Source organism: Plecotus auritus, assembly GCF_963455305.1.
Source record: "Plecotus auritus genome assembly, chromosome: 9".
Taxonomy (NCBI): domain Eukaryota; kingdom Metazoa; phylum Chordata; class Mammalia; order Chiroptera; family Vespertilionidae; genus Plecotus; species Plecotus auritus.
This window is the reverse complement of record NC_137783.1, coordinates 57657621-57683762: the sequence shown is the minus strand read 5'-3', so window position 1 is coordinate 57683762 and position 26142 is coordinate 57657621. Positions and strand designations below refer to the sequence as shown.

The window sequence follows — 26142 nt, the reverse complement described above, 5'->3', positions numbered from 1 at the left end:
GCTGTAATTGAGAATAGGGCACCCATTTCAAAAATATATAATAATACATGCCACATCTTCCTTACACAATCATCTATTGAAGCACACTTTGCTTGTTCCCATGTCTGGGCCTACCTGAATAATGCTGCAATGAACATAGGAGTATGTATGTCTTTGCAAATAAATGTTTTCAAATTTTCCAGGTAGATATCCAGAAGAGAAATTGCTGGGTCATGTGGCAATTCTATTCTTACTTTTTTGAGGAACCTCCATAATGGAATACTGCTCATTCATAAGAAAAGATGAAATACTGCATTTGGGACAACATGGATTGATCCAGAGAATATCATGCTAGGTGAAATAAGTCAAACAGTAAAAGTCAAGAACCATGTGATTTCACTCATATGTGGGATATAAAACGGAAAGCAACAAATGAAGAACAAGACAAACAAAAACTCATAGAGACAGACAACAGTATGGTGGAAAGGGATGTGGGGGGTACTAAAGGGTAAAAGGAGTCAGATATATGGTGATGGAAGATTGACTTTGGGTGGTAAATGCAATGCAATATACAGATAATGTATCATAGAATTGTATATTGGAAGTCTATATAATTTTATTAACCAATGTCACCCAAATACATTTAATTTAAAAAATCAAATATGCCCAGCCACCACTTATATATGTTATAAATATATATGTGGTAGGACAAAAGTAGGTTTACAGTTGTGTATACACAAGTTTATTCTTGCATTATTACTTATTAGCTATTATATTATTTTTCACCAACAATAGTAAACCAACTTTTGCCCCACCCTGTATAATATGTAAATGTAATATAACACACAGGCCCTACCATGAGCCCTGGTTTGAGTCTAGTCTGCACTGCCAGTTCACTTCATGTTCAGAAGTCTCTTCTCGCTCCGAGCCTGGGCTTCTGCATCTGAAGAGGGAGGTGAGCACCTGATCCTATGATGCTGCTGGGAGCCAGGCCAGCTGCAGGTGTGTCCTGTCTATGCAATGACTGAACCTGTCTGACATTTGGCCAAGCTGAATATTGCAGTGGTCACTGCACACAGGACCCACAGGCTAACTGTGGCTGCCTCGAGAGGCAGCTTGGTGCTTGTTCCCTGGGGAGAGACATAATTTTAAGCTTTGATTTCCCTTCAGACTTTACTAGTAAGTTCTTTGTCAGCTCTAATGAGCTCTTTCTGCTGAGGTTGCATGAGATGGCCATGCTGCTATGACTATTCGCTCTGCATGGTGGTATATCAAAGAGATGGGCCTTCGGAGAGCTCTGGGACACAACATGGCCGAGAATTGCACCAACCCGTGGTGCTGCTGAATCAGGTGCAAACCAAAGCCATCCATCTGGTTGATAATGGCCTGGTGTGCAAAGACCCTCACTCCTTCCGGCCACGACAGTGCAATGTGCTTTTCTTGGCATGCTCTGGGCAGGGGTGCCTGACTCCTCCTGAGTTATGAGCCCTGGAGGTTGGGCTTCCTGCTCAAAATCTCAACTCCAGTCAACTGGTAGACAGAATTATACCCACACTGACCTGCTGAAGAAGCCACAGAAGTAAATATTGCCTCGGGTCAGATTCCCTCCTGGAATCTCAGAAGTTTGTTGAAAGCTGCGGAGACAGGGGTAATACATCACCACCACCCGCCTCTGTTTACAGCCGGATAATGACTTTTATGACTGCCTCTCTCCATCCTGAATATTTGTTTTATTGCCCCTATAGGGAGATTTTTCCATTGGCAAAAATCATCCGATGGTTTCAGTCATGTTAACAACTGCTCATTAAATGCAGAGGTAAACAGAGAAACAAAGTCTTTTTTATTTGCTTTTTTCTTCTTTTTTTTGAAATTTATGAAAGAAAACCATGGGTTGGGCACTAGAGAGTAAAGAGTGCTCAGATGTCCTCTTTGGCTCCTGCCTGGGAGGGCGCCTTAAGAGGTTCTTCCTGCCCTTCAGAGAGGCTATACCTTCAACGAGGACCAGGGCAAAGGTTTCAGTCTGTGTCAAGCTGGGTGAACTGCACGTTTTGGCCCCTTAATGCTCGATTATTCTTCCCTTGTGGTCCAGAAAATAGGAGGCACATTTTTCTGTCCCTGGTGGAAATAAGTCTCAGGGCTGGAGCACCTAGAGATGATTGCTGTGAAGTGGTCAGAGGGGAGAGCCAGGTGGATTGGTGGGTGGGTGGATGGATAAATGGATGGATGGATGGATGAATAGATGGGTAGATGGATAGACAGGTAGATGGTTGGATGAATGGATGGTGGCTGAGTAGAAGAATGGATAAATATGGATGAATGGATGAGTGAAAGGGTGGGTGAATGAATAGAAGGTTAGACTGGAGATTTATGAAGCAAATGTAGCACCTTTTGGTGACACAGCCTAGGGCTCTGAAGTACTGAGGCAAAACTTGAGTACTTTTGAAAGACAAAGGAAGTAGCAGCAATCAATCAGCCTGGCTGGGAGCACAGAAACGTCATCCTGGGAATCTAAGAAGAGAATGATTGCTGGAAGCTGGAAACCAATTAGGCTGCATGGGTGAGACCCAAATTCCCAGTCAGCATCCTGGATTGCATCGTCTAAAAAGAAAAAAAGAGGGAGGAAGGGAGGGAGGGAGGGAGGGAGGAAAAGCAAGCCTAATTTTCAAATATCCCAAACAAAAATATCTTAACATTAATTTGTTTAACCTCCCCATATGCTTTGGAGCTTTGAGGTGGGGAAATGGGTACCTTACAGATGCTGAGCAATGCTCCCTACCTGAGTCCATCTCCCACTTACATGCCCTGGGCCAGACTGCCCATAGGACCAGTCTTTGCACTTGACTCATCGTGGGGATGATGGCTTCTCCTTTTCTATACATGGCATGTGTGCTGCCTAAAACAGAAGGCAGGAGCGTCAGGAGCTGGGCTTCACAATCATGTTCCCCATCAGGAGAGATGAGGGCTAGTGCTACTTGGGGGTGCCTCTTCTGGTCTCAGGCCTGACCAGGACTATCTCTGAAGGTCACAGTTGGGGTTAAACTGCTGATAGCAGAGGGAGAGTAAAATGAGATCCTTCCCGTGCCGCTTAACTGCATCATTTTCCAACATAAGAAACACTGCTGTAATACAGTGTAAGAACCCCCCTGCTGAGAAAGTGGGCAACTCCAAAACGCCTTCCCAGATCCTTCCTACCCTCGGCCCGTGTACTGAAGGCCCAGGCAGAAAGCCCGCAAAGTGGGACCCACTGTGTTGGGAAGAGCGTAGACTTTGGAGAAGGGTTGCCAGACTCAGCAAATAAAAATCCTGGACACCTGGATAAACTTGAATTTCAGATGAGCAACGAATGATTCCTTTTAGTATAAGTATGTCCCATGCAATATTTGGAACACATTTACACTAAAAAATAAAAAGGGTCATTTATCTGAAAGTCACATTTCACTGGGCATACTGTGTCTTCTATAACAAACCCACCCTTTCGTCCTTCACCAGGAGGCGTCTCCCTCTGAGCCAGGCTGCGCTGATGTCATCCTGACTCTGCTGAAGGGCAGCTGTGGGACTCTGGCTCCCAAATCTAAGGAGCAGGGCTAATGTTAAATCCACCTCCAGGTGGATGCGGGGATAGAGGAGGTGGAAGGTGTGTAAGTCTGAGCTACTCCTGTGTAAATGTTGCATATCCTCCCAAGACTCACAGTTCCCATCACCTGGGTTTACTGTAGGGGCTGATGCTTGTTTCAATTCTACAACCTTTCATGGAGCCTCAGATGCTGACATCAGTCTGCCCAGAGGCAAGGGTAGCAGGAGAGAGGGGTGGGGTTAAGAACCACAGAGCAAATCTGGACCTGACTCACTGTTTTTGTGATGGGGTGCAGGCAGAGTTGAGGCAGAGTGTGAAAGCTAGTGTCGGGGCTGGAGTCACAGCCCTGAACCCTCTGGGCCCTTGGGTCTCATTTGCCCTAGATTTACAGTAGTCGGCAAACTCATTAGTCATCAGAGCCAAATATCAACAGTACAACGATTGAAATTTCTTTTGAGAGCCAAATTTTTTAAACTTAAACTTCTTCTAACACCACTTCTTCAAAATAGACTAGCCCAGGCCGTGGTATTTTGTGGAAGAGCCACACTCAAGGGGCCAAAGAGCCGCATGTGACTCGCGAGCCGCAGTTTGCCGACCACGGCCCTAGAACATTAGCCCTGGTCATCCATGCTTTTGAAGAAGGTCCCAGAAAACACCACCCCTGCTTTCGGAATGTCTGTCAAGGCAAGGCCTTTGGGCACAGCCACCTTAGACAGAAGATAGGGCTTGCAGGATGTACCCGTTCAGCTAGGGGAGCTGTGCTCCCAGTGAGCAAGGACCAGCACAGGCCCTGCATGCAGGATCCCCGGCTCCGCTTCCCTGGGTCCTTCCCTCAGTGATGGCCTGGGGCTCACAGAACTTGGAGTCCATTTGGGATTGCATAGCCAGCCGACAGCTGCTGAGCCCTGGCCCCGGGAAAAGGACTCCAAGAAGCACCCTAGACCTCTGTCATGGAAGTGAAGTACATCCCTGCACAAGCTCCCAAGGCCTTGCTGATGTTCCAGAATCCAAAGACGCTGGTCCCAAAGACTTGTGCCATTGCCCCAGGAAGCTCTGCCCTGTTGGCCAGGGTCTTACGCCACTCTGAGCCTGGGACACCTTGACTTCAAAGCTGAGATATTAGGCAAAGAAGCAAATGTGACAAATTCAGAGCAGGCAAGCTACAGTACTATGTAAATATCTTCCCATGGTCCTTCTCTGTACCAAGGGGTTTCATACCTAGTATATCCCAGTACCGACTCTGAGAGCTAGTATACCCATTCCACAGACGACAGCATTAAGGTTCTGAGGATTTGTCCTCTTTGTCCTGGGGCCTCCTGATTCCCAGGTAGGACATCTACCTACTCATGAATTCCAATGGGAGATGTTAAAGGTCAGAGAGCAGAGGTGGGTGGGTAGGATGCAGCTCATGTAGCTGTCTCCTGCTGTGCCCCTCCTGGCCACACTCAAACCTGGGAGAAGGACTCACAGTTGGGGTGGAAGTGACATGGGTACCCAGGGCCGGGGCTGAGATCTCATGAGTCCTCACGCTCTTCCTAGGACCTGAGCTCTCCTTAGCGAGGTTTCTCTCGTCTCACCTGGAAGACAGGAGTGAGGAAGATGCCATACCTCCCTCATTTTACTACTCTGGGCCCAAGTGGTTTGTTTAAAAAGGGGGAAAACCCTGGCCAGGTGCTCACTGGGTTGGAGCATCGTCCCATACACCCAAAGGTTGTGAATTAGATTCCAAGTATGGGCACATACCTAGGTTTCAGGTTCAATCCCAGGTTGGAATGCATACCAGAGGGAAGCAACCATTCTCTCTCTCTCTACCTCTCTCTCTTTCCCTCCCTCCCTCCTTACCTCCCTCCCTCCCTCCCTCCATTCCTCTTTCTTTTCTTTTTCTCTAAAAATCAATAAAAACATATCCTCTGTTGAGGATTAAAAAAAGAAAATAAAAAATATAAAAGTGAAAAAAATAAAAGGAGGGTAGAAAGTGTTAACTAATACAAAAAATGTTCTTTAAGCATCATTTTCAAACTTCAGATCATTTTGTTTCACTCATTTTTTATATATCCTCAACAGCCTACATTATTTCATACTATGGCAGTTCAGATCTAGTTACTTTTTAAAATTTAATCAGATATTTTTAAAAAACTAAATCAATCCTAAGTGTCTGCTTTAATGTGCCAGACATATTTTTTCTTATTACTGTTAAAATAAATAGAAACAAACATAAATAAATACATAAATCTATATTTTTAAAAATAATGTTTTCCAAGTATCATCTAAAGTCATCTTGTTGGAAAACAATGATTTGGTGCAAACCTTCAACTTCGCACTGTTTCCTCCTCAAAAGCCCACCCATTGACTCTCAAGGATGGCACAGCCCAGGCCCAGGGCCGTGGGCAGGAATCTGGGGTTTAGAGATCGTAACACACACTCAGTCCATGCACTTGCCTTTTAACTCAACTGGCAGACGCCTGCCTCCCTCCCTTCTCAAACCCACAGGACAGGTGTCCTGAGGGGCAGCTGCTGAATGCTGAGTGGTGAGATCGGGGGCTCTCAAAGGGGAGGGGGCATTGCTCCAGTCTTGGTGAGGAACAGAGCTCCGGCAGAGAAAGAGAAAAAAGGTGAATTGAAGTCTTTCAAGCAGAGGTAGTGAGTGGCATAAGCAAAGGACAGGAGAAAGGGCATTGGGCACTGCTGCCCTGCATTTGGGGGTGCCCCGGTGGCTGAGCCCAGGTTAAAAAGGCACAGTCTGCTGGCCGGTGACCCCAGAGAGTTGGCCTGCACAGTTTTAAATTTAAATAGTTTGCCAACTGAAAAATTGTGGAGATTTTTATCTAAAACACAGATCCTTGGCTTTCCTATTAAGATCAGTCCCCTTTCTGAGCTCAGCTCCTTGTTTCCATAGCACTTAATGACCTTCGATCTTCTATAAACTCTATGCTTAATTGCTTAGGTTTAGTGCCACCCCCCTCCTCACCCCCCTCCCCGCCCCCGCCATGTAAACTCCATGAGGACAGGGGTTTTGGGCTTCCTTTACTAAAATATTGTGGTATTAAAGGCATGTGTCTGGCACTAGTAGGTGCTCAGTAAGTATTTCAGCAAATAAACAGTGGAGGTGGTGGGCTCTGGAGTGTAGGTCCTGGGGTTTCAGGCACCGCCAGCCAGGAGGTCCTGGCTCCCATCTGCCCCTGCCACGCAGCCTCTCCCGCACTGGTTTAGGGGGTAAGAAGGAAGCAAGCCTGAGGCTTTGACTTTTGATTTGGTCAGACTGGCAGGTGAGGCACCCCGCAGCTCACGCCAGGTTCTGGACTCCTGGTGTGCCCCTAAATCCTGGCCCGGCCGAGTTTATCCAGCAACACAGGGATGTGGGGAAGAGCCTTAGCTTGATCCTCTAAGAACCCCGCCCCATTCCCCCAGACTGGAGGCAGGGGGAGCGACCTAGGGGGAGGACGGGGGAGACTTCACCACCAGAGGGCGCCCGAGCAGAGCCAGCCGGTGCTCAGTGCTGTTGGCAGCAGGCCAGGGCTCAGAGCTCTGAGGCGACCTGCTCCAGCTCTCCCACAAAGAGATGGAGGCCGGCTTGAGGGCCGACTTATCCACTGGATTGTTAGTTCTTCACAGGCAGGAACCAAGGCAGGGGGGTTCCAGGCTCCAGGCCCAGTGCCCGGAGTGAATGGAGAATGAGTGCAAGTTCACAGCGCATCTAATTGGGCAGAAAAGTAGTTTTGGAGAAAAAGACAAAAAGACACCCATCCCAGGACTAGAGTCCTGAAGCTGTAGGTTCCTGCTGAATCCCCTCGGATGGCACCGCGCTGGAGAAGAGCCCTGGCCCGTAGGCACGCCCATTTCCTCGGTGGTCCAGGCTGCTGGGCTCCTCCGGGACAGAGGCCTGCCCCACTGCGTGCTCCTTTGATGGACGCGGGGACAGAATCCACCCCACTATCTGGTTATGAGGGAAAGGGCAGGAGACATGGCCGGAGCCGCCTGTGGCACCAGGAAGGCCCCACACAGCGCTCTTCCCACCCCCACACTCCCCGTGGTACCTGCCGCACCCCTTTCCGCCCCACTGCAGCTACCTCAGTGCCCAGCCAGGGGCCGGGGGCCTGCCAGGAGCGCCTCCGTGCTGTTCTCCGACCAGAAAGGCCAATGCCAGCGGCATGTTAAGGGAGGGCAGAGGGGAAAGAAGAGGGTCCTGCAGGACATTCCCTGGAAGGGGGGAAAGCACTGAGGTGTACACAGTAATTCCTGGCTTCCATGTATTGAGTACAGAGGCCTTCTCCGTCAATTTCCCCAGCCTTACCCCAGGAATTGTGATTAGCCCATTTCTCAGTTGAGAAGACAGAGGTGCAAAGGGCTGAACTTTGTAGGAGCCACGGGCGATCTGCTTTTCTGTCCTTTGGGTGGCACATCTTACCTAGAGCCCCAGTTTTACAGTTGGGGAAACTGAGGCTGGGCTAGTAAGCAGTAGCGTTGGCTTGGGACGCGAGGGAGTTGCGTTGACTGCAAACACGGTCTCCTACCCTCTGAGGCCGAGCTTTTGGGGCCCCCTCAGTGGGCCTGGGCAAGAGGTCACCTCTAGGTCCTGCACTCCAAACACCATACACTCTTAGCTACTGCATCTGATGCAGCCTTCCCAGCCGGCCCTCTGCCCTAGGCTCCACCTGTTTTTTCTTTGATTCTCATTCGGACCTCGCCTTTGCACTCAAGTCTCCATCTGAACACTGGAAACAATACTCAGCCCTTCAGGCCAGCCTCACTGCGGGCCTGGTTCCTCACTGCAAGTCAGGCTTACAGAGGGCCCCGCAGACACCCGCGAAGGCCAAAGGCCTGGGCGCACCGCAGCCCGGGAGCACCCCTGGCGCGGAGGAGAGGTGGCAGGGAGGGGGCAGTTGGAGCGGCTCTGCGGACCAGACGCAGGTCCGAGCCCCCAGAGGTCTTAGAGAATTGGCTCCAAGCCCGCCCCTCGCCGCGCGTCCCGCCCCTCCCAGTCCCGCCCGCCCCCTCTAGCCTCTAAAGCATCGGGCGCGCCTCCCTGGCTGCCACACTTTCACTCTCTGCCGCCGCTTCAGCTCAGCGTCTGGCGTTGGTCCTCCCGCAGCAGTCACCAGTCCGTGCCATGGATGCCAAGATCGTCGCCGTGCTGGCCCTGGTGCTGGCGGCGCTCTGCCTCAGCGACGGTGAGTGTGCTTGCGGCGGAGGCCGGGCAAGGCACCTGGCTCCAGGCTCGGCTCAGGGCGCCGGGCTCCGCGCGGGGCCGCGACTCCTCTTCGCCGGCGCCTCCCGAAGCGAACCCAGTTCAAACTGCTCACTTCGCAGGGCGCGCTCCCTCCGGGTGCGGCGTCGAGTCCCGCGCACAGCTTAGCGCCGGGGCACTGCGGCTTTGCACTTCGCAGCCGGGCTCGGGTTCCGCGAGCGCGGAGCGAGGTCCTGCAGGATAACTGGGTGAGCGCGCCGCGGGCGCGTTTCTGAGTGGGCCCCGGAGAGGGGTGGCGGAGTGGGACCGAGTTGGAAGCCGGCGGGGGTACCCGGCCCTTGCCCATCCACCCCGGAGCTAGTCTTCCCGCGCCCGGCTAGCAGCAGCCCCTACCCCCAACCACCGCAGCACTCATACCACGCACCTTTCAGCTCCCTGTTGCTCAAGGGCTCAAAGGCTGGAGGCGCGATAGATCGGCGGGTGTTGGTGTAGGAAAGAGCTGTTTGCAAGCCTGACTCAAATCGCTTGTGGAGGCTGTGCGATCTGGCGCAGCAGCTTGGCGCTCCCTCCGCGAGAGGCCAGCTCTCATGCTGCAGCCACCCGGTACCGGAGCAGCTGTCGGGTTTGCACCACCCACCTGGCCGCGCTTCTACACAGCTCCGAGGTCCGAAGCGACGCGCCAAACCTGGGCACGCATCCAGCCATGGCCTCCTTGTCTCTTCACGGGGTCCCTCTAGAGAGGCGCTGGGGTCATCACAGTCGCATTTGCCCATGTTCCCAAAACACACCTGCAGAAATGCGCCTTTGTGCAGCCAGGGAACCGGCCACCTCAGAATGAGCTCTGCAACAAAGTTTACTCGCCAAGGCCTTAGGCCATTGTGCAAGGTGGTGTCCAGTTTCACCGGGAGAGCAAGAGAGCTTTTTTCTTTTGAATAGTGAGAGAATCTCCCTGTCCTGTCACAGGACACCACCGCTGCTGCAAACGAAAATAAACTTGCAAAAAAACAAAAACAAAGCCATGTTAGTAAGGCCTTGCTGCCTGTTCTGTTCTTGGCTGCGAAATTTACAACAGACTCTGCAAAGGGACGAAGGACACTCACTCTGAGGGCTCTGGTGCAGCTGGGGTGTGTGCAGGACCCGTCCTGGAGCACTCAGCAGGGTTGGGGGGGAAGACCCCTGCTGCCTGGTGGCAGGCAGTGGTGGGGGAACCAGCATGGGCAAGGTGAGCGTGCATGCAACTGGACCAGGCACGGGGGCCTGGGCTAATGGGTTCTTGGCTGACCCCTGGAAAGTGTCCTCTAAAAGTGTAGCGAGTTGCTGGTCAGAGCTGCAGAGGGACCAGATCAAAGGCGAGTTAAAAAGTTTCTCTGGCTGAAACAGTATCCTAGGCTGGGATCTCCACATTGACTCCCCAGGCCAGGGAGGCACTCTGGTTTGGGAATTAACAATTGAATGGTCTTGTGAGAGTGGAGGCGCCACCACACACCTCTCTCTCCAGAGAAATGCTGCTGCCCTAGTTGCAGAAAGGACTGGAATGCAGGGACTCAGGTCATTGAATCCCGGGCATCGCTGACCTGGGGGGACAAAGCCACAGACTCCTCCTGACCCTGGGAAGGGTTGGTTGCTTGCCCCTCTTGGCAGCCAAGTCTAGGGTTCTGGGCTCCAGGCTGGTCTGCTTCTCCTTGCATGCCCAGGCCAGGACACATTTTTTTTTAAAACTCTTGGGGCCTGTGTACCGATGCTGAGTTCCAAAGCTGCACTCCGTAGATACCCTTGTGCAGGCTCAGGCTTGGGATCCTGCCCTTCCTCCCCTGGTTGACCTCAGCCAAGAAGCTGGTGTTCGGGGTGTCCCAGCTTCCAGGGCTTACACCTAGGGTGGGCCCCATCCCCAGGCTTGCTTGGAGAGTCTGTCTCTTCATTAAAGTGGAAGGTTCTCTGGTAACTGCTCTGAAATAAAGCCAAGGTCCCAACCCTCCGTAACAGCTGGCTAATAGGTATCTTTCTTGTACATGCTGTCACACCCAAAAGAGTTGGGAAAGTTAGGAATAGTGACAAAAAGCTGTAGGAAAGGACACAAGTGGACGCAGCCCTGAGTTTTCTCCGTAAGTGCACTTGGACTCTGTCACTTTAAAAAACTATTGAGGCCCTAGCCAGGTAACTCCATTGGTTAAAACCTCATCCTGATATGCCAAGGTTACAGGTTCAATCCCAGGTCAGGGCACATATAAGAATCAACCAATGAATGCATGAATAAGTGGAACAACAAATCCATGTTTCTCTATCTCCCTCTCTCTCCCTTCTTCTCTCTAAAATCAATAATAATAATAATAATAATAATAATAATAAACTATTGAAATTCCCCACTTGATAGGCAGGCAACTGGGTCCTGGGAGCAGGAATAAGAATTGCTTTGAAGGAACAGGTAATCCCAGAGGATGAAGAGAGGGAGAGGAGCAAATGAGAAAGCCTGTGTTTTGAGTCCAGACTAGGCCTGACCTGCCCTGTGTGGAGCCAGGACACCTCCTTGGACACCGGAGAGCAGCAGCCCCTACCCCCACCCACCGCAGCACTCATACCACGCACCTTTCAGCTCCCTGTTGCTCCAGGATTGAGACCTATCTTGGCTCACCACAGTCCCAGCCCCTGCTCAGCTCAGCAGGACCCATGAGAATTCTAGGGAAACCTGGAGGCAGGCTGCTCAGAGGGGGACCTGGCTCCTCCTTTAGCCAGGTCCTGGGCTTGCTTGCTTTCCAGGTGATCTGGCTACCAGGCAGGGCAGAAGGGAGATGTCTGTGTGGTTGCTGAGAGCCAGGCCACATCAGGGACTTTCTGGGTTTGACCTGGGTCCCTGTGAAGGCTGCTCTGTGCTCTCCTGCACTGTGAGTCCCCTGAGCACTCGGAGCCGGGCTTCTTCCCTTGTTTCTCAGGATATTGAGTTTGGTTTGGGGAGGGGGTCTGCTCTTCCAGGACTTGGTGGCTAAATTGGCCACCCCATGCCATTTCTCAACTGCATGCAGCCTTTAGGAAAAAAAAAAAAAATGGAAGCAGCCCCTACTTTGCACACTTTCGTGTGGCTTCCCCAGCTCTCTTGCCCCAAAGTGCACAACTTCAGAACCAATGGGAGGCCTCTGGGAGCCCTGTAAACAGAGCACTTAAAAACACGTCTCCGGACTAAATATTCTCAGACATATATTTAAGCCCTGATGAAAGGATCCACAAATTCAAATGATTTGGGTTATTAAGTAGGGCTTGGATAAAATCTCCAGGAAAAGCCCTCGCAAATCCCCGCCTCCCAGGGCTTGCAATTCTAGACTTAAAGGGTAAGGGTGGGTTCTGCAGGAGCCCTTCACTAATTTACACTAATGAGCGGCAATTATGGCATTTTGCAAATTGGTGAATGTGCAAACAAAGATGTAATACAACCCAGGAGGCTGTAGGGTCCCTGCCAGGAAAGCCATATTTGACTCCACCCTGATAGTCTCCATGCCTCTGGGAAGAGCTGGAAAGAAGTAGGCCCATGTCCTGTCCTCTGGGGACGCCCAGGTAGGAAGCCAGGCAGGACTCCTTTGTGGCTGCCTGGGCTTAAGGTAAATGAGGCGAGAAGAGGGGTGGGGGAAGGGTTCGTGGAGGGCAGTAATCCTAGGAAGTTGGTGATGCTCCTGGGATGAGGCCTGTGCCAGAGGAGGGAGGAGCATGTGCTAGCGAACCTGGGTCTGAGTAGGGAAGACTTTCTCAGTTGGCTCTGGAGAGTTACTTCGCAAAGAATAGCTGGGAACCTCGGTGCCTCTGGCTGAAATAGGTCTCTCCTGTGATTAACATCCTTTATCTTAAGAAATCTAAGCAGGGACTGCTTATTGTCATTTTCCCACCCTCCCTCCTCCTAGGGTCCATCTCTCCACAGGTCCTCTTGGCCTCTGGCCCTGGCAAAGTTGAGTCTGAGCCCACAGTGCTCACTGTGCTGCCCATGGAGGAGGTCTTTGCCAGGATGCATCAGTGGCTCACCCTTCGCTCTCCATCCTACCATCCTTCTACCATCCTTTCCCAGCTGCACACCCAGATACATGTGCGTCTCTGAGGCCTGGCGGGATAATAACAAGTCTCCGCATGCTTATTTCCTCTAATAGGGAAGCCGGTCAGCCTGAGCTACAGATGCCCTTGCCGATTCTTCGAGAGTCATGTTGCAAGAGCCAACGTCAAGCATCTCAAAATCCTCAACACTCCAAACTGTGCCCTTCAGATCGTGTAAGTCTGAGCATCATCCTCCAGGAATGTATCTATTGGGCACAGTGACACCTAACTGGCGGACTCTGTAAAGCTAGAGAAATGACACGTGCCAAGGCCTTGAACTTGGCATAATTAGAGGCAGCTGTTATTACCACAAGGCCTCTGAGGGCAGCACCAGGCAGGAGTTTCCAAAGCCACCCTTCAGTGCCCGCTGTGCCCACAGTGGCCCTTGCCTCTTCTTTCTAAGCCTCTTCCCTCTGGCACAGGAAGTGGCCGTGCCTCTGGACTAGAGAAACACTGGCCTCCCCAAAGTTTGTGCTCAAGTTCAGGTCTGGCAGACACAGAATTAGCCCACAGTGGCACCCAGATTTGAACTTCCATCCACTCTGACCCTAGGCTTACTTTTACTTCTGTCTTCCTTGTACCGTCAAGATGATTCACCAAAACAAAAATCTGCTGTTCCTCTCCAGTTACCCTCACAAGCTCCCATAACCTTGCAGATAAAGTCCTACTTTTGTGCCCCTACATCTGGCCACAGGCTTCTTGAGTGCCCTGTCTCTTGCTCTTCCTTCTCAGGCTCTGTGTTCTGTTTCCCTCAAATCCCAGCCCCAATGATTCCTATGGGATTCTGCCTCGCCAGCACCTGGCTCCAGGGGGGGTCCCACGTGGGTGGCGGGTGTGCAGATGCGCAGGTGCACACCCCGCCTCTCCTGTCTTTCAGGGCCAAGCTGAAGAACAACAACAGACAAGTGTGCATTGACCCGAAGTTGAAGTGGATTCAGGAATACCTGGAGAAAGCTTTAAACAAGTAAGCCCAACAGCCAGAAAGGACTTTCCACTAGAGCCTCTGGAGGAAAGCTAAAACTGTGTGAAAGTCCTGAGCGGGCAAAGGTGTGGGGAGGAAGGCCTCCGTGGTGAGGGCCAGGCGTGCTCGTGGGGCAGTGCATTGGCCTGGGCACGGGCGGGAGGTTTGCCCAGCATGTAGACATCTGCATTTATAGCCTATGGTACGATATCACAGCTTATATTCATTCACCCGGACCCTTGCACATTGGCTGTTTTACAGCTGGGGTTTTTCTGAGAAATTGTATTATCGCAACAGCATTTCCCACCAGTCACTTCCCCTGTGATCATCACAATCATCATCATTCTCGTTATCCTTTTTAAAGTCAATGATTACTTAATATCTGTATTTGGTTTGCTTTGGGTTTTTCCTTTTCTCCCCTGGGGAGTCTGGGCACAGTCAGGTGATGGGCAAGCATGGAGCTCAGAAAAGTGGCCTTCCTCCGAAAGCGGAGGCATGGAGGGAGACTGGGGGCTCTGGTGGGGCACACCCCTCCTGGAATGAGGGTCCAGGGCAGCCCTCAGACACTGACCATACTAGACAGGTGCCAGCACCTCCTCTTTCAAGCTCAGTGCATGGACCTCTGGGCTCCACACAGAAGCCATCACTGGGGACTGTGCTCAGAGACCCTCTCCTGCCATTCCCTGCCTCTCTCTCCTGCCAGAGCATGCTTTTACCTCGCTCCCGCTCGCATTTCCCTCCTCTCGGGGAGGAGGGTGACCCTGGGGCTGCGGCCCGCAGCGCCCTCCTCCCCGTGCCCTCCCTCCTGCTCAGGCCCTCTGTGAGAATCTGCTCCAGCCTCCCCCAAAGTGGGGCTGCCCTCCCGGGGCGTGGGACCCCCATGTCCCCCCTTCCCGTGAGAGACAAGTCTCTGCAAACTCAAATGCAGTTCCAATCTGAGAGCTTTCTTGAAGGAATCTGGTTTCAGTGATTGCCTCTGAGGCATGTGTGCCCCGAGGCGCTACAAATGCTAAGTTTTCTGAAACCTGAGGTGAAAATTAAATGAATGAATGAGCCTCTTACCATTAACTCCTGCTTCTGAAGCCACAGCAGCTCAATCCGAAATGCTGGCAAGGTGAAATTTCCACCCATGAATGTGATCCACAGACGGGCCTGGCGGTGTTTATAACGTTTTGCAAGGCATTTTTTTTATATATTTTTGTGCACACTTTTTAAAACATTTCTTTATAAGACAAATGTATTTCAGAATATATTTATACTCAAACAATTCCCACGTTTGAAGTGGAGCCATATGAATGTCAGTAGATACATTTCTCTATTATCTTAAACTACTGGCAGTTTGTAAAGAGATACATAGAAATGTGATGGAAGCTTTTTAATGTTGGCCACAGTGTATTTTTCCACTTGTACTAAGATTGTATCGAATGTGACATTATATGCACTAGCAATAAAATGCCAATTGTTTCATGGTACAAGCATCCTACTGTATGTGGGAATTTATTGTCCTGAAGTAAACCCGTTAGCTGTTAGACATGGAGCTCTTACATGTTTCCTGCCTTCGTGACGCTGCGCCGGCCGCGGGTCAGGTGCTGTGGGTCCCTCCTCCCGAGTTCCCGTGTGAGTACCAGCACATGGGCCTCACTCAGGAGCACATGAGATCTGCGACTCAAGTTTTTGCGTTTGGTTTTTGTTTTTAATCCAATGGAAGCGGCGGTGCTAGTTTTCTGGAGAATAATATTTGACTCACTAATTCCTCTTCCCCTTCCTTCTTTCGGTTCTCCTAACATCCCCACGTAATCTCTAGAGACTCAACCCTTATAATATCCAGCTCTCACATTTTCCCATGTAAAACTCCCATCCTTCCAGCCCATGGTTAATATCAAGCTTTCCCAGGAACAGGTGGCCGTATCCCATAAATCATTAAATACCATTCAGCTTGAATCATTTTAATGTGACAGTCATGAGCCAGTTGCTCTAATAAAATTCTGCTAACCAGCTCTCTCCCTCATTCTTCAGGCCAATCTCAGCCATGCCCAGGGGTCTCCATAGGCGTCCGGGAAGGAGAAGGTGGGCTATGCTGCCTTCTCCCCTCCTAGAAGGCCTACTGAACCCTGGCTCCCGCCTCTGATGTGCAATGCAGAGATTTTTAAGTTAAACAGAGAGCTCAGCTCTGCACTGGGAAGGAAGGAAGCCTGGGAAAGCAGGTGGGGGGAGACAGAAGATGCAGCCCAGCCTGGCCCTGGTTAGTCTTCACACCCTGTTAGGTGTGAATTCCTTCCCCACTGCCTGCCGCAGGCAACGGTGGGAGCCAGGGTCACGTTGGCAAATTGGCGATGGCTGTACTCAGTTCACAGGTGTGGGGAAGTCTCACATTTTTGTGAATCAAGGCCAATGTCTACTTTACTTCCATGAGGTACTGATGGACAGGGCCTTGCCCAGGGGCCTCCAGGCCTGAGGACAGAGTGGCACCAGTCCAGGGGCCAGTGTTAAGTATTGTGCAGAGTGAGGCAGACTCTTGTTTATTTCAACGTCATTAATGGTTCTACTAATTTTATCTAAGGGGGCGCAGAGAAGAAAAAGTGGGGAAAAAAGAAAAGATAGGAAAAAAGAAGCGACAGAAGAAGAGAAAGGCTGCTCAGAGGAGGAAACACTAGTTTCTGCCACCTGGAGCTGGACCGCAGTGCGCGCTGTGCTTCCCTCCCAGCGCTTTGTAAATTGGCTCTACCCTCCTCCAGAGCAGACCCCTGCCTCCGGGGCCGCTCGCACTCCGAGGGGAGCAGCGCTCTGCCACCGCTGTGGCCATGCTGGCCCTGCCTTTTGTGCTTACTGAGACCCTCCCTGGTCTGCTAAATTCTGAAGACAGTAGTTGTGCAGAGACTGAGGTTGGGGTCCGGGGCGTGGAGACCGTGCTCAGGACTCTCTAGAAGGGCCTGGGACTCTCTCTAGAGTGGCCTGGGTCTCCATCATCCCCCGGATTCCTGAGCCTCCCACCTGCCCTTCACTCCCTCCCTTAGAAGGCCCATGAGCACTCCGGGCTCCCGGCTCCGCACACCTACAGGCTGCTCCTGTCTGAGACCAGCGTGCGCCTGCTGGCCCCCACCCAACGCAGTCTGCTCGCCTGCGCGGGCCCAGCCAGCGGGGGGGCACGTGCCTGTGCCCTTTCCTTGCTGCCAGCGGTGCTGCCCAACCAGGCCTTCTCGGGGCAGAGCTGGCCTGGCCCTTCTATTCGAGGTGATAGCGGACTCCTTTGCCCATGTCCCTTGCCTGGCCCTCACCCCTGCCCCCAGGTGGACTTCCCCAGCCCCTTCCCCAGGCCGGGCTGTGTGAGGCTCCCCCTCCAGGCTCAGGTGGGTCTCTCTATGAAGTGCTTCTCGGTGCGCCGGGTAATTTATTTTGTAGATTCCTTACACGGGTCTGACGGTGTGGAGGCACTTTGTGAAGGGCCGGCAGCTCTGGGGCTCCTAGCTCCACTCCCCCTCCTCTGGAAGAGTCTCCGTGACCCTGCGGTTAGGTTGCAGGACACAGCTGCCTCAGTTCTCACTCCTGGGAAATATCTGCTTAAAGAGACAAGGTTTAAATTCTAGAACTTCGCTCACTGCCCTCCCTACAGAATTATGTCTGAGATTTCTTGCCAAGTCTCTCTAACTTGGACCGGAAGGGGAGGTCATGGGGGAGAGCAAGGCCCCGATGTCAGTACTGCTTTGACAAAGGATGCCTTGCCTTTGTACCCTTCTCCCACTCCCAGAACACACCCCACACCCCAGCCTCCCCGTCACAGTGTATCACATGGATCCAGATAGACGCAGGGGATGGAGGGCATAGCCGATGGATTTCAGGAGAAGAGAGCTCAAGGCCCCTGTGTATCAGCCTCCCCTGTGTCCCAGTGCGTGCCCCCTGCTGCTCTAAGGTGCCCCTGGTGGTTACAGCTTCCTCTTGCCACTGGAGAGGCATCGTTGCCATCCCTTTTAGCTGGCGAAGGCTCCCAGCCCCTCCCCTATTGCCAGCACTGGGGTGGTAAGCCTGTGCCTGGTTGCGTGGGGGCTCACATCCTGCAACATCCACTCCCCTCCTGCCTCTGAAGGCATCTGGATGTTCCCTGGATGGCCCAGGGCCGCGGTCCTTCCTGCAGAAGCAGCAGCAGGCCTGGTTGGGGATCCTGGCTGGGCTCTTCCTAATTTGCACATGCACCAGCTAGACAGAAGAGCAGGCCTGTGCCTCATGCTGTCCTGCGCTCTTGTTTTGTTTTTCATTTGGTCTCACTAATACATTCCCCCTTTGATTGAAGATCCAGTCAAGTTTTTAAAATTAAAAACACCGTGGGAGCAGCCACCTCTGCCTGGAGAGGGCGACAGGTCCTCCCTGAGACAGGAGTAGCTGCCCTTCAGCAACAGGTCAAGCTGTGGCCAGCCTGAGGTGATAAACCAGTGCTCAGGGGGACAGTGCCCCTCCTGTCTTGGGGAGTGGGGACTGCGGGGACTAAGAGCTGGCCCAGTGTTAGGACCTGCAGGCCAGCATCGTCCGGCCGTCACACAACTCCACTGGCCCTGGGCTTCACTGTGTCTGACAAGCAGGAATAGCCCCGGCCCCATAGAAGGGTCCTGGGTGGCTGGGGAAGAGCCGAAGAGCCGGGCCTCCATGCCGAGCCGGGCTGACACTGGGCAGTGTCCACGTGTCTGCCCCAGGTGAGTGGTGTGTGAGGTCTGCAGTGGGCGAAGGCAGGGTGCCTGCCCTGTCCTGTGGCCTCTGCACCAGCCTGGCTCTGTGCTCTCGTTCATCTGCCACAATCATGCTTCTTCCCATCTGTCCTCTCCACCTCCCACCTTCCTGCCACCCTGTGCTTCGCCATGGCCATGCTGTCTCTCACCACCCTCCCCTCCCCAGGGCCTCGGAAGGGAGGTCAGGAGCCGCCGCCACGGTGGGCTGGGAGCCTCATGCGAGGCCGGGCCTCTGTGGGAACCTGCCTTAATGGTGTCTCCCTCTCTTCTTGTTAACAGGAGGTTCAAGATGTGAGAGGCGCAGGCTGGGTCAGCGCCCAGGAGCCCTCCCGCTGGGAGGCTGGGCGAAGCCAGTGCTAGGAAGGGCCCCGTGGTCTCCTGGCACAGCCGGGCGGGGCCCAGTGCGCTCCCAGGGCTTGGTTTTGCACAATTTACCTTACTTTCACCATTTGATTATGTAGTAAAATATATTTGGATTTTTTTTTTTTTTTCATTTAGCTCAGTTATCCAATGTCACTGGTGACAAATAGGAACTTAGACAAAAACCATTATTTTATGTGCATTATTATATCTGTACCATGAAGCCCCGGTCTGACTAGGTCCCTGAGTGTTGTATGCCTCTGAGCTGCACAGGCTGGGACCCCAGGCTGAGGGGCAGAGCCACCAGGAGGGTCAGGACCCATCTGCACAGGCAAACCCCAGCGAAGGCGGCCACAGGGGGCGGGTGGTAGTTCCAGAGGGCCAGGCAGGGGCTTCCAGGCAGGCAGCAGGAGGGAGGCCAGGGCGGGGCCTCATCCGTGCTCTCCTCTCCATCTCATCATGCTCTTCGCATCATCCTCTCTCTCATCCATCACCATGTGCATCTGAGACTGTCCGTGACCCAGGAAGGACTCTCAAGACAAAAGCTTTGTTTAAACTGGGCATCAAGAAGCAAACCAAAGTGTATTCTGTTACCAGGTCCTGGAAATGCTGTGCGCATCTGTGTCTACTTTGCCATATTGTCTGTTGTCTGATCTTGTTTTCTTGTTCAAAGCCGTGTCCTCGGTGCTGCCTTGTCAGTTCCCCACATGCAGAGGCTGAGGGAGAGGAGGTGTCCAGGGGCCTTGAGCTCGGCCCCTGGTTAGGGCTGCCATAATGTGGGTGGGGTGGCCTTGTTTTCCCCACCCACTGAGCACAAAGCCATGGTGGATGGACGGAGCCCCTGGGAACCCAGTGTGCAGCAGTACTGACCCCCAAGGACGCGGACCCTCAGCGTTTCCAAAGGTGGGATAGCTCAGAGCTACACGCAGCTGTGTCTTTATTGGGTCAAGCCAGCATTGTTTTGAGAATAACAGAAATAACAAGACAAGAATTCTTATCTTGGCTTTGAAAACACAATCCATAAAATACTTCATCCTGGGTATTTTTTTCCTGATTAAATCTAACCTCATCACTTCTCCATTGGGCAGCCCATCATGCCTTCCCTGCCTGTGGCCCTGGGCTCCTCTGCTGTGGCTGTTACCTTTGCGTCTGGGAGGCCCACCCCGGCCTCCCTCTTAGACGGGACGTGTGGGAAGTTGGCTAAGAGCCCTGCTGTTTGACATGTTTCCCTTTACTGAGGGCATTTTGTGGCGTTACATTAAACAACTGAAAATTTCACTTTTTAAGAAGGGAAGCACTGAGGGGTTTTTGCTTGTTTTGTTTTTCATTTGGTCTCACTAATACATTCCCCCTTTGATTGAAGATCCAGTCAAGTTTTTAAAATTAAAAAAGTGGAAAAAAAGAAGGCAAAACAAGGGGATGTATCAATTGGCAGGCCACTGCAAACAGCAGGCAGAAAGGACATTACAGGGCAATGATTTTGAATTGTAGGTGTTTGTAGATTTAATGACCTTTGGATTATCAGTAACAGGTGTTAGGCATTTCTGTAAGTATTTCTTAAAAGTGAATCTTCATAAAAAAAAGCCATTCAATCAACCAAACAAGTATTCACATCCTCCAAGCGGCTGCCTTCTACTGGGAACATAGAGTGTGGGGCCTTTATTAGTTATACGGGAGATGGTACTGGTTTCTAAATCCTCTTTTAAAGTTAACCTGTCACTACAGGGCTCATGAATTACACATGAAATTATTGAATTTTCAGCAGGAGGCTCATTTTCTAGGTATTTAAAATTATTTCCAAGATATTTAAAAATCTCATGGAAAATTTGGAAGCATCTTCCCCTGGAATCCATGAGCCAGAGGTCAGAGGAAATATGCCACTAAATCTTGACTACAGTTAAATATAGAATCATTTCTGTGTCTCCTGACAGGAGGGGAAATAGGTGAGAGTAGAAACTGCGGGGAAAATTATTTGTGTAACAATTTCTGTACCTGCAATCTGCTCCTAAAAGGAGACTTCCCAGCTAAAGCACATACCCATTTAAATAGTCCCTTTGCAAAGGAAAGTACATCAGGTGATCAGGGTCACCCAGCTGTTCCTCCAGGCCCAGCGCTGCTGCTCCCTGACCTTCCCTTGGGCTCAGCATAACCTCCAGGGCAGCCCTTCCCTGCCAGCCTCTGCATCACGTGGGGTGAGCTCTGGGGACTGGGGCTCACATGTGTGCTGTGTGTTGGAACCTGAATCTGTGCCATGTGTTGTTTGTACTGTTCTTTGTCCTGCTCTGGCCAGGTGCTGAGAACCCAGCAAGGAGGCTCAGAAGGAGCCCTCTGCCTGTCTGAGCAGAGGGCCTGCGTAGCAAAGGCTGCTGCGCTCCTGTGAGTCCAGAGGGGGATTTGATTGCACCTTCCTTTTCTGAATACTGCCTGGTGTGGCCACACGGGCTCCCTCACCGGGACTTCATCACCCTTCTCAGGGATGTGCCCTTCCGCAGCTGGATGAGAATTGTGGGGTCCTCGCCCCTCTATACATCTTCTCTGACCCGTTCTGAGGGAACCCACCCCTGGAACCACCCATGTCCTCTCAGCAGACCACTGACATAGCCGAGTTGAAAAACCCCACAGGGAAGTCCTTAGTCCCCAACCTTGCTGGACTCTCAGCCCCTGAGCATGGATGGGTTCAGTGTCCAATGTGATAAATACTGTATCTTGTTTTGTTTAAATTGCATCTCCCAGATAATGTGAAAATGGTCCAGGAGAAGGCAGCTTCCTGTATGCAGTGTGCTTTCTTAATAAGTAACAATTCCTTTTGAGAATCAATGTCTACTTTCATATCCATGAAAAGATGTACTGTATATGCACTTATAATTGTTCTAATAAAGACACGTACTCAAATGCAGCAGCCAACCGGCTTGAAAATTAGTTTTAGCATTTGGAGTCTTCCGGACTTGGTTTTTCTCCCTCAGGCCCCAAGGGTATGTAATTCTAGCTGTAGTGGTTAGTGGAAAACAGGCCATTGTAATGCTAAGCATGAGCCACAGCTCTGGGCCTCCGCTGCCCTCCTAGTCCACTGACCCTGAGCTGGGAAAGCTGCACCCTTTCCCCAGGTGTCCTTGGCTTTGCTGGAAGACCTTCTTAAAGACAGACAGCCCTCTGCTCCAGGAGGGATGGCTTTGGGCGAGGGCCCAGGTGTTTGCTGACGGCTGTGGGAAGGAGACCTCCACTCTGGGCTTGTCAGTCTTTAGTGGGAGACAGACAGAGGCCCGTCCCTGAGGGCCCTGCTGAGGACCCCGCCTTTGAGCCTTTCTGTCCCGCACAGAGGCCCTCTGAAAGCCAGGCCCTGATTCTCTTGTGTACTACCCAGCACCGTCCCGAGCCCTGCGCAGGGCTGAGCCTGACCAGTAGGACTCTGTCCTCACAGAGGTCAGCCCTTTCTCACTTTCTACCGCATTCTCTCTGGTCCACAGTCAGCCATGCTGGAAAGGGGAGGCCCACACAAACACCACCGATGTCTGCGTCCAGGTCGTTCTATCCTTCAGACACTCTTGTCCCAGGCTCAACATGACTGCAGCACCACTGAGCCCAGATCCTCCCTCCTACATATAGGGCGACCACAGTGTGGTTGCGACTGTGCAGATGGACTGACTGGAGGACGAGAGAAGGGTTAGAGGAGGCCACAGTGAGCGGCATCCTGGTGTCCTGAGACAAGCATGGCTGTGAAGGCTAGTAGGCCAGTGCTGAAGTCCTGCTCTCTGCTCACCCTGGGATTTGAGACACACCCCTTGCCTTTCTAGCTACGGCCTAAGCTTAGTAACACCAGGAGACATGAGGGTTAGTCTGGAACGGTATACATGGCAGCCATCCCCCCCTCTCTCAGCCTGCTGTCCCCTAGGGTTCACCACGCTGGAATCAGTCCACACCTGCTTCTACTTCCACCTGCAGCAAAGCTCAGACACCAACTAGCTATGAGTGATTCAACGTGAGCTTCTCACGCTCAGCGGACAGGTGGGGAGAAGCCTCTTGATTGGGATTTGTAGGTTCCCGAGAGCCCATGCCGTGCTGGTCCACACACTCTACCCCTGTTCTAACTCTAGGAATGAGCAATCTCTGGGTTAACTTTTCAGAATGATGCTGACTTTTCACAATGACGTAGCATCCTATATAATAAAGAGCTAATATGCTAATTAGACTGAAGAGCAGAACGACCATCCAGAGGACCTTCCAGACTAAGACAGGGGATGCGAGGGCCAAGCCCCTTGCATGAATTTCTTGCATCAGGCCTCTAGTTAAGAATAAAGTCCCTGGCCTTTCACGCCTGCATGGCTATTGGCCCTGATAGCTGCCATGCCAGACCTATTCTAGGTGGTGTGGAGACTGCAGTGGGCAAGACAGCTTCCTCCCTGACTTCATGGACCTTGCAGTCAGGGGGCTGGACCTACAGCTCGGGGAGCATTTTCCTAAAGCATGCTAATGGGAGGCTGATGGCAGAGAAGCTAGGATGCCATCAAGCCCTGCTGAGCCCTGAGAGAAGGTTCTTTTGGTGGTGACCTGACCCCCAGGGACTGCCAGTGAGAGTCCATGTGAGGCCAAGCTCTGAGTTAGAACCAGGAGTTTCTTGGACCCCAGTTTTCTGTCCAGGAGCACAGAGCTGGGGTTCAGACCGCTTCAGGGCCCAAGGCTTCTCTGCTTATAGCTGAGACCTTGGATAGGGAGGTGTGGGGTAGCAGAGACAGAGGAGCAGAGGGAGCTACAACTGGGTGAAATGGCTTTGGAGAGAGAAGTAGGGATGAGAGACCTGGTAGCTCTAGAGGGAGTTGAGATGGGGCTGCCTACAGGGGAAAGAAGTGGCTGGGAAGGTCCCTTGAGTGGTCCAGCTGTATGTCCTTCTCTTGGGGTCTGTATACTCTAAACAACTCCTGCTTGAAAGCTAAAATGAGGATTGCTGCTCATTGCACCCATATAACCATACTAGGGGCAATTAGGGGGCCAGAGTGGACAAGGCAGGTGGGGCAGAAGGAGGCCGTGGGCTGGTGCACACAGTTATATTGGAGACTTCCTACCCCCTTTCCCTGTCCAGCCTCCCCAAGGGTCTTTTTGCCTGTTCTCTTGGTTTCCATTGAACGCCAAGGAAAGACCATCCAGAGATGTGCCTGCTGCCCAGTTATAATTGATAAACAACTCAGAGGCATCCCCTGGACCCTCCCCAAAAAAGGTACACAGATTCAGTTTAGGACCTAGATGCTCTTCCCCCCCTTGAAGGGACCAACCAGCACCAGCCCAACTTGCCCAACATCAGTAGTGAGATGGCTGGGCCATGGTCAGCCTGTGGGGCGCTCTGACCCAGCTCCAGGTGTGTGGAGGGGTCATGGGATCTGCCCCATGGGCTGTGCATCCCATGAGGGAAACAAACCGGGACAAGCAGTTATGGTACGTCCATCCCGGGGGCACCCCTGCCAGACTGTAAGCTCCATACTGTCTTATTGGGGACGGGGAGCTTTGTTCCCAATGCCCTGAAGAGTGCCTGTCTTGGTGGGGGGCTTAATCAGCATTTGAGGGGCAAGCTGATTCCTCAGGTTGAGAGGCATCAACAGGCCCTAGGGAGGCAGCCACCCCACAAGCCGCAGCCAAGCCCTGGTGCTCCTACCCGACGCTGGAGCAGCTCTCAGATTTCAAGGAGGTTGCTTCAGGAGTTAACATTTCCTGCAGAGCAAATGAGTTGCATCTAAACTCTTGGCCCATGAAACTAAACAGAAACAAAGCAGAGTGAAGCCCCTAAATGAAGCCTCTTAGCCTCCTGGCCCTTCTGTTTCTCCTGTGAACAGAGGGGGAGAGAGGAGTGGCAACAGGTGCTTACGGACTGGGAGGCTGAATGGGAGGAGCCCTGGATTGTAGGGAAAGTGAGTATCTGCTCATTGCTGGGCGATCCATCCCCGTTAAATCTAACTCAGTCACTCTACTCTGGCATCTCTACAGCTGACAAGAGCTCAGGAAAAGTGCATCTCTGCTGTCTGGTCTCTGAATTCGTGACACTCACCGGAAGTGCATCCTCAGTGCTGCCGGGATCCGATCACACAGCCCTGTCCCATTTGCTCCTCATTTAGGTGCTCATTGCACACTTTCTTCTCTCTCTCTCAGAGCCACGGCTGTTTATTTAGAGAGAGAGGGAGAGGGAAAGAGAGAGAAACATCAATGTGAGAACAAAACATTGGTCAGCTTCCTCCTGCACATTCCCCACCAGGGATCAAGCCCCAACCTAGGCATATACTCTAACCAGGGATCAAACCAGCAACCCCCCAGTGCATGGCATGATGCCCAACCTGGTCTGCCGTCTATGTCAGAATAAAAGGGAGTCATAAGAATTGGATTTTCATGGACTTCGTCTCTCAACCACTGTCTGTTCAATCTGTATCCGCCGTCTCTGCCATCACCCACATGAGCGCCGAGGTCCTGGCCACCCTGCACTGGGAAGTGGAGCCTAGGATGCCTCGCCTTCCCAAGGATATCTCTCCTGACTCCCCCTCTCTCCATCACCAGAATTATTTTTTTACTTTCTATATCAACACACTAACATGCATATTTCCCATCAAAAGTAAAACAAAGTAAAAATAAAAAGTCCTAGTCTCTATCCTTCTACTCCATGCTCCCCTACAGCTTCTGCAGCATTTCTCTGCTTCTCTCTCTCTCTCTCTTTCTCTCTCTCTCATTCTTGAACCCACTTCCAGCAGAATTTGACCCTACCTCTCACTCCACTAGATCTGTTCGTTGTCAAGGCCATCACTAAGCTCTGTGGGGAAATCCAATAGTCAGTTATCCATTCCCAGCTTACTCAGTCTCTCAGCATCTTTTGAATCATTGGTCACCATCCTTGAAACACATTTTCTGGTTGGCTCTCAGCACTGCTCTTAACTGTTCCTTAGGCTTCATACAATCTTTTTCTGTTTGTTGTTTCCTGCTCATCCTCCAGACATCTAAACAAAAGATGGCACCAGGCTCAGTCCTCAGACATTCTCCTCTAGCTCAAGGTGGGCTCGCTCACTCCCTTGGCCTTGAACACCATGTAAAGACTAAGGAATCCAGATTGATCTCTCCAGGCTGGTACACCCAGCTCCTCCTCTGAAATGTATCATATGCAAAATAAAATGCCTAATTTTCACTTTCCCCCCAAACTGCTCATCCGCATTTCTACAAATGACAATCTCATGCCTTCAAGTTGCTCAGGCTGAAATCGTATAGCCATCTTTATTTTATTCCCTCACAGCTCTGAGCTATCCATTAACAAACCAAATTAGTTATCTTAAAAATA

The 26142-nt window shown here is 51.8% G+C and overlaps 1 protein-coding gene across 5 annotated transcripts; it reads left to right on the top strand.

The window, feature by feature from the left end:
- Window positions 1-8404: 8404 nt before the first annotated feature.
- CXCL12 (C-X-C motif chemokine ligand 12) lies at window positions 8405-25202 on the top strand. Of its 5 annotated transcripts, none has more exons than XR_013958985.1 (4): window positions 8577-8721; window positions 12863-12980; window positions 13684-14496; window positions 14548-15244. XR_013958985.1 is itself a non-coding variant. In XM_080640094.1 (4 exons), exons 1-4 carry the CDS (start codon window positions 8661-8663, stop codon window positions 24814-24816), a joined length of 270 nt encoding a protein of 89 aa, XP_080496220.1. In that variant the 5' UTR covers window positions 8577-8660; the 3' UTR covers window positions 24817-25202. The 5 variants fall into 5 exon arrangements, 4 of the variants coding, with proteins under 4 accessions (XP_080496219.1, XP_080496220.1, XP_080496218.1 ...); XM_080640094.1 differs by lacking the exon at window positions 14548-15244 and adding an exon at window positions 24813-25202 and having other exon boundaries at window positions 13684-13770; XM_080640092.1 differs by lacking the exon at window positions 14548-15244 and adding an exon at window positions 18762-21738 and having other exon boundaries at window positions 13684-13770.
- The last annotated feature ends 940 nt before the right edge of the window (window positions 25203-26142 follow it).

Bases quoted from the DNA above. Each gene is read 5' to 3' on its own strand.
- CXCL12 (XM_080640091.1), top strand. From the start codon at position 8,661: ATGGATGCCAAGATCGTCGCCGTGCTGGCCCTGGTGCTGGCGGCGCTC. The intron at 8,722-12,862 runs GTGAGTGTGCTT...TTCCTCTAATAG, and splicing joins GGCGCTCTGCCTCAGCGACG to GGAAGCCGGTCAGCCTGAGC. The intron at 12,981-13,683 runs GTAAGTCTGAGC...CCTGTCTTTCAG, and splicing joins AACTGTGCCCTTCAGATCGT to GGCCAAGCTGAAGAACAACA.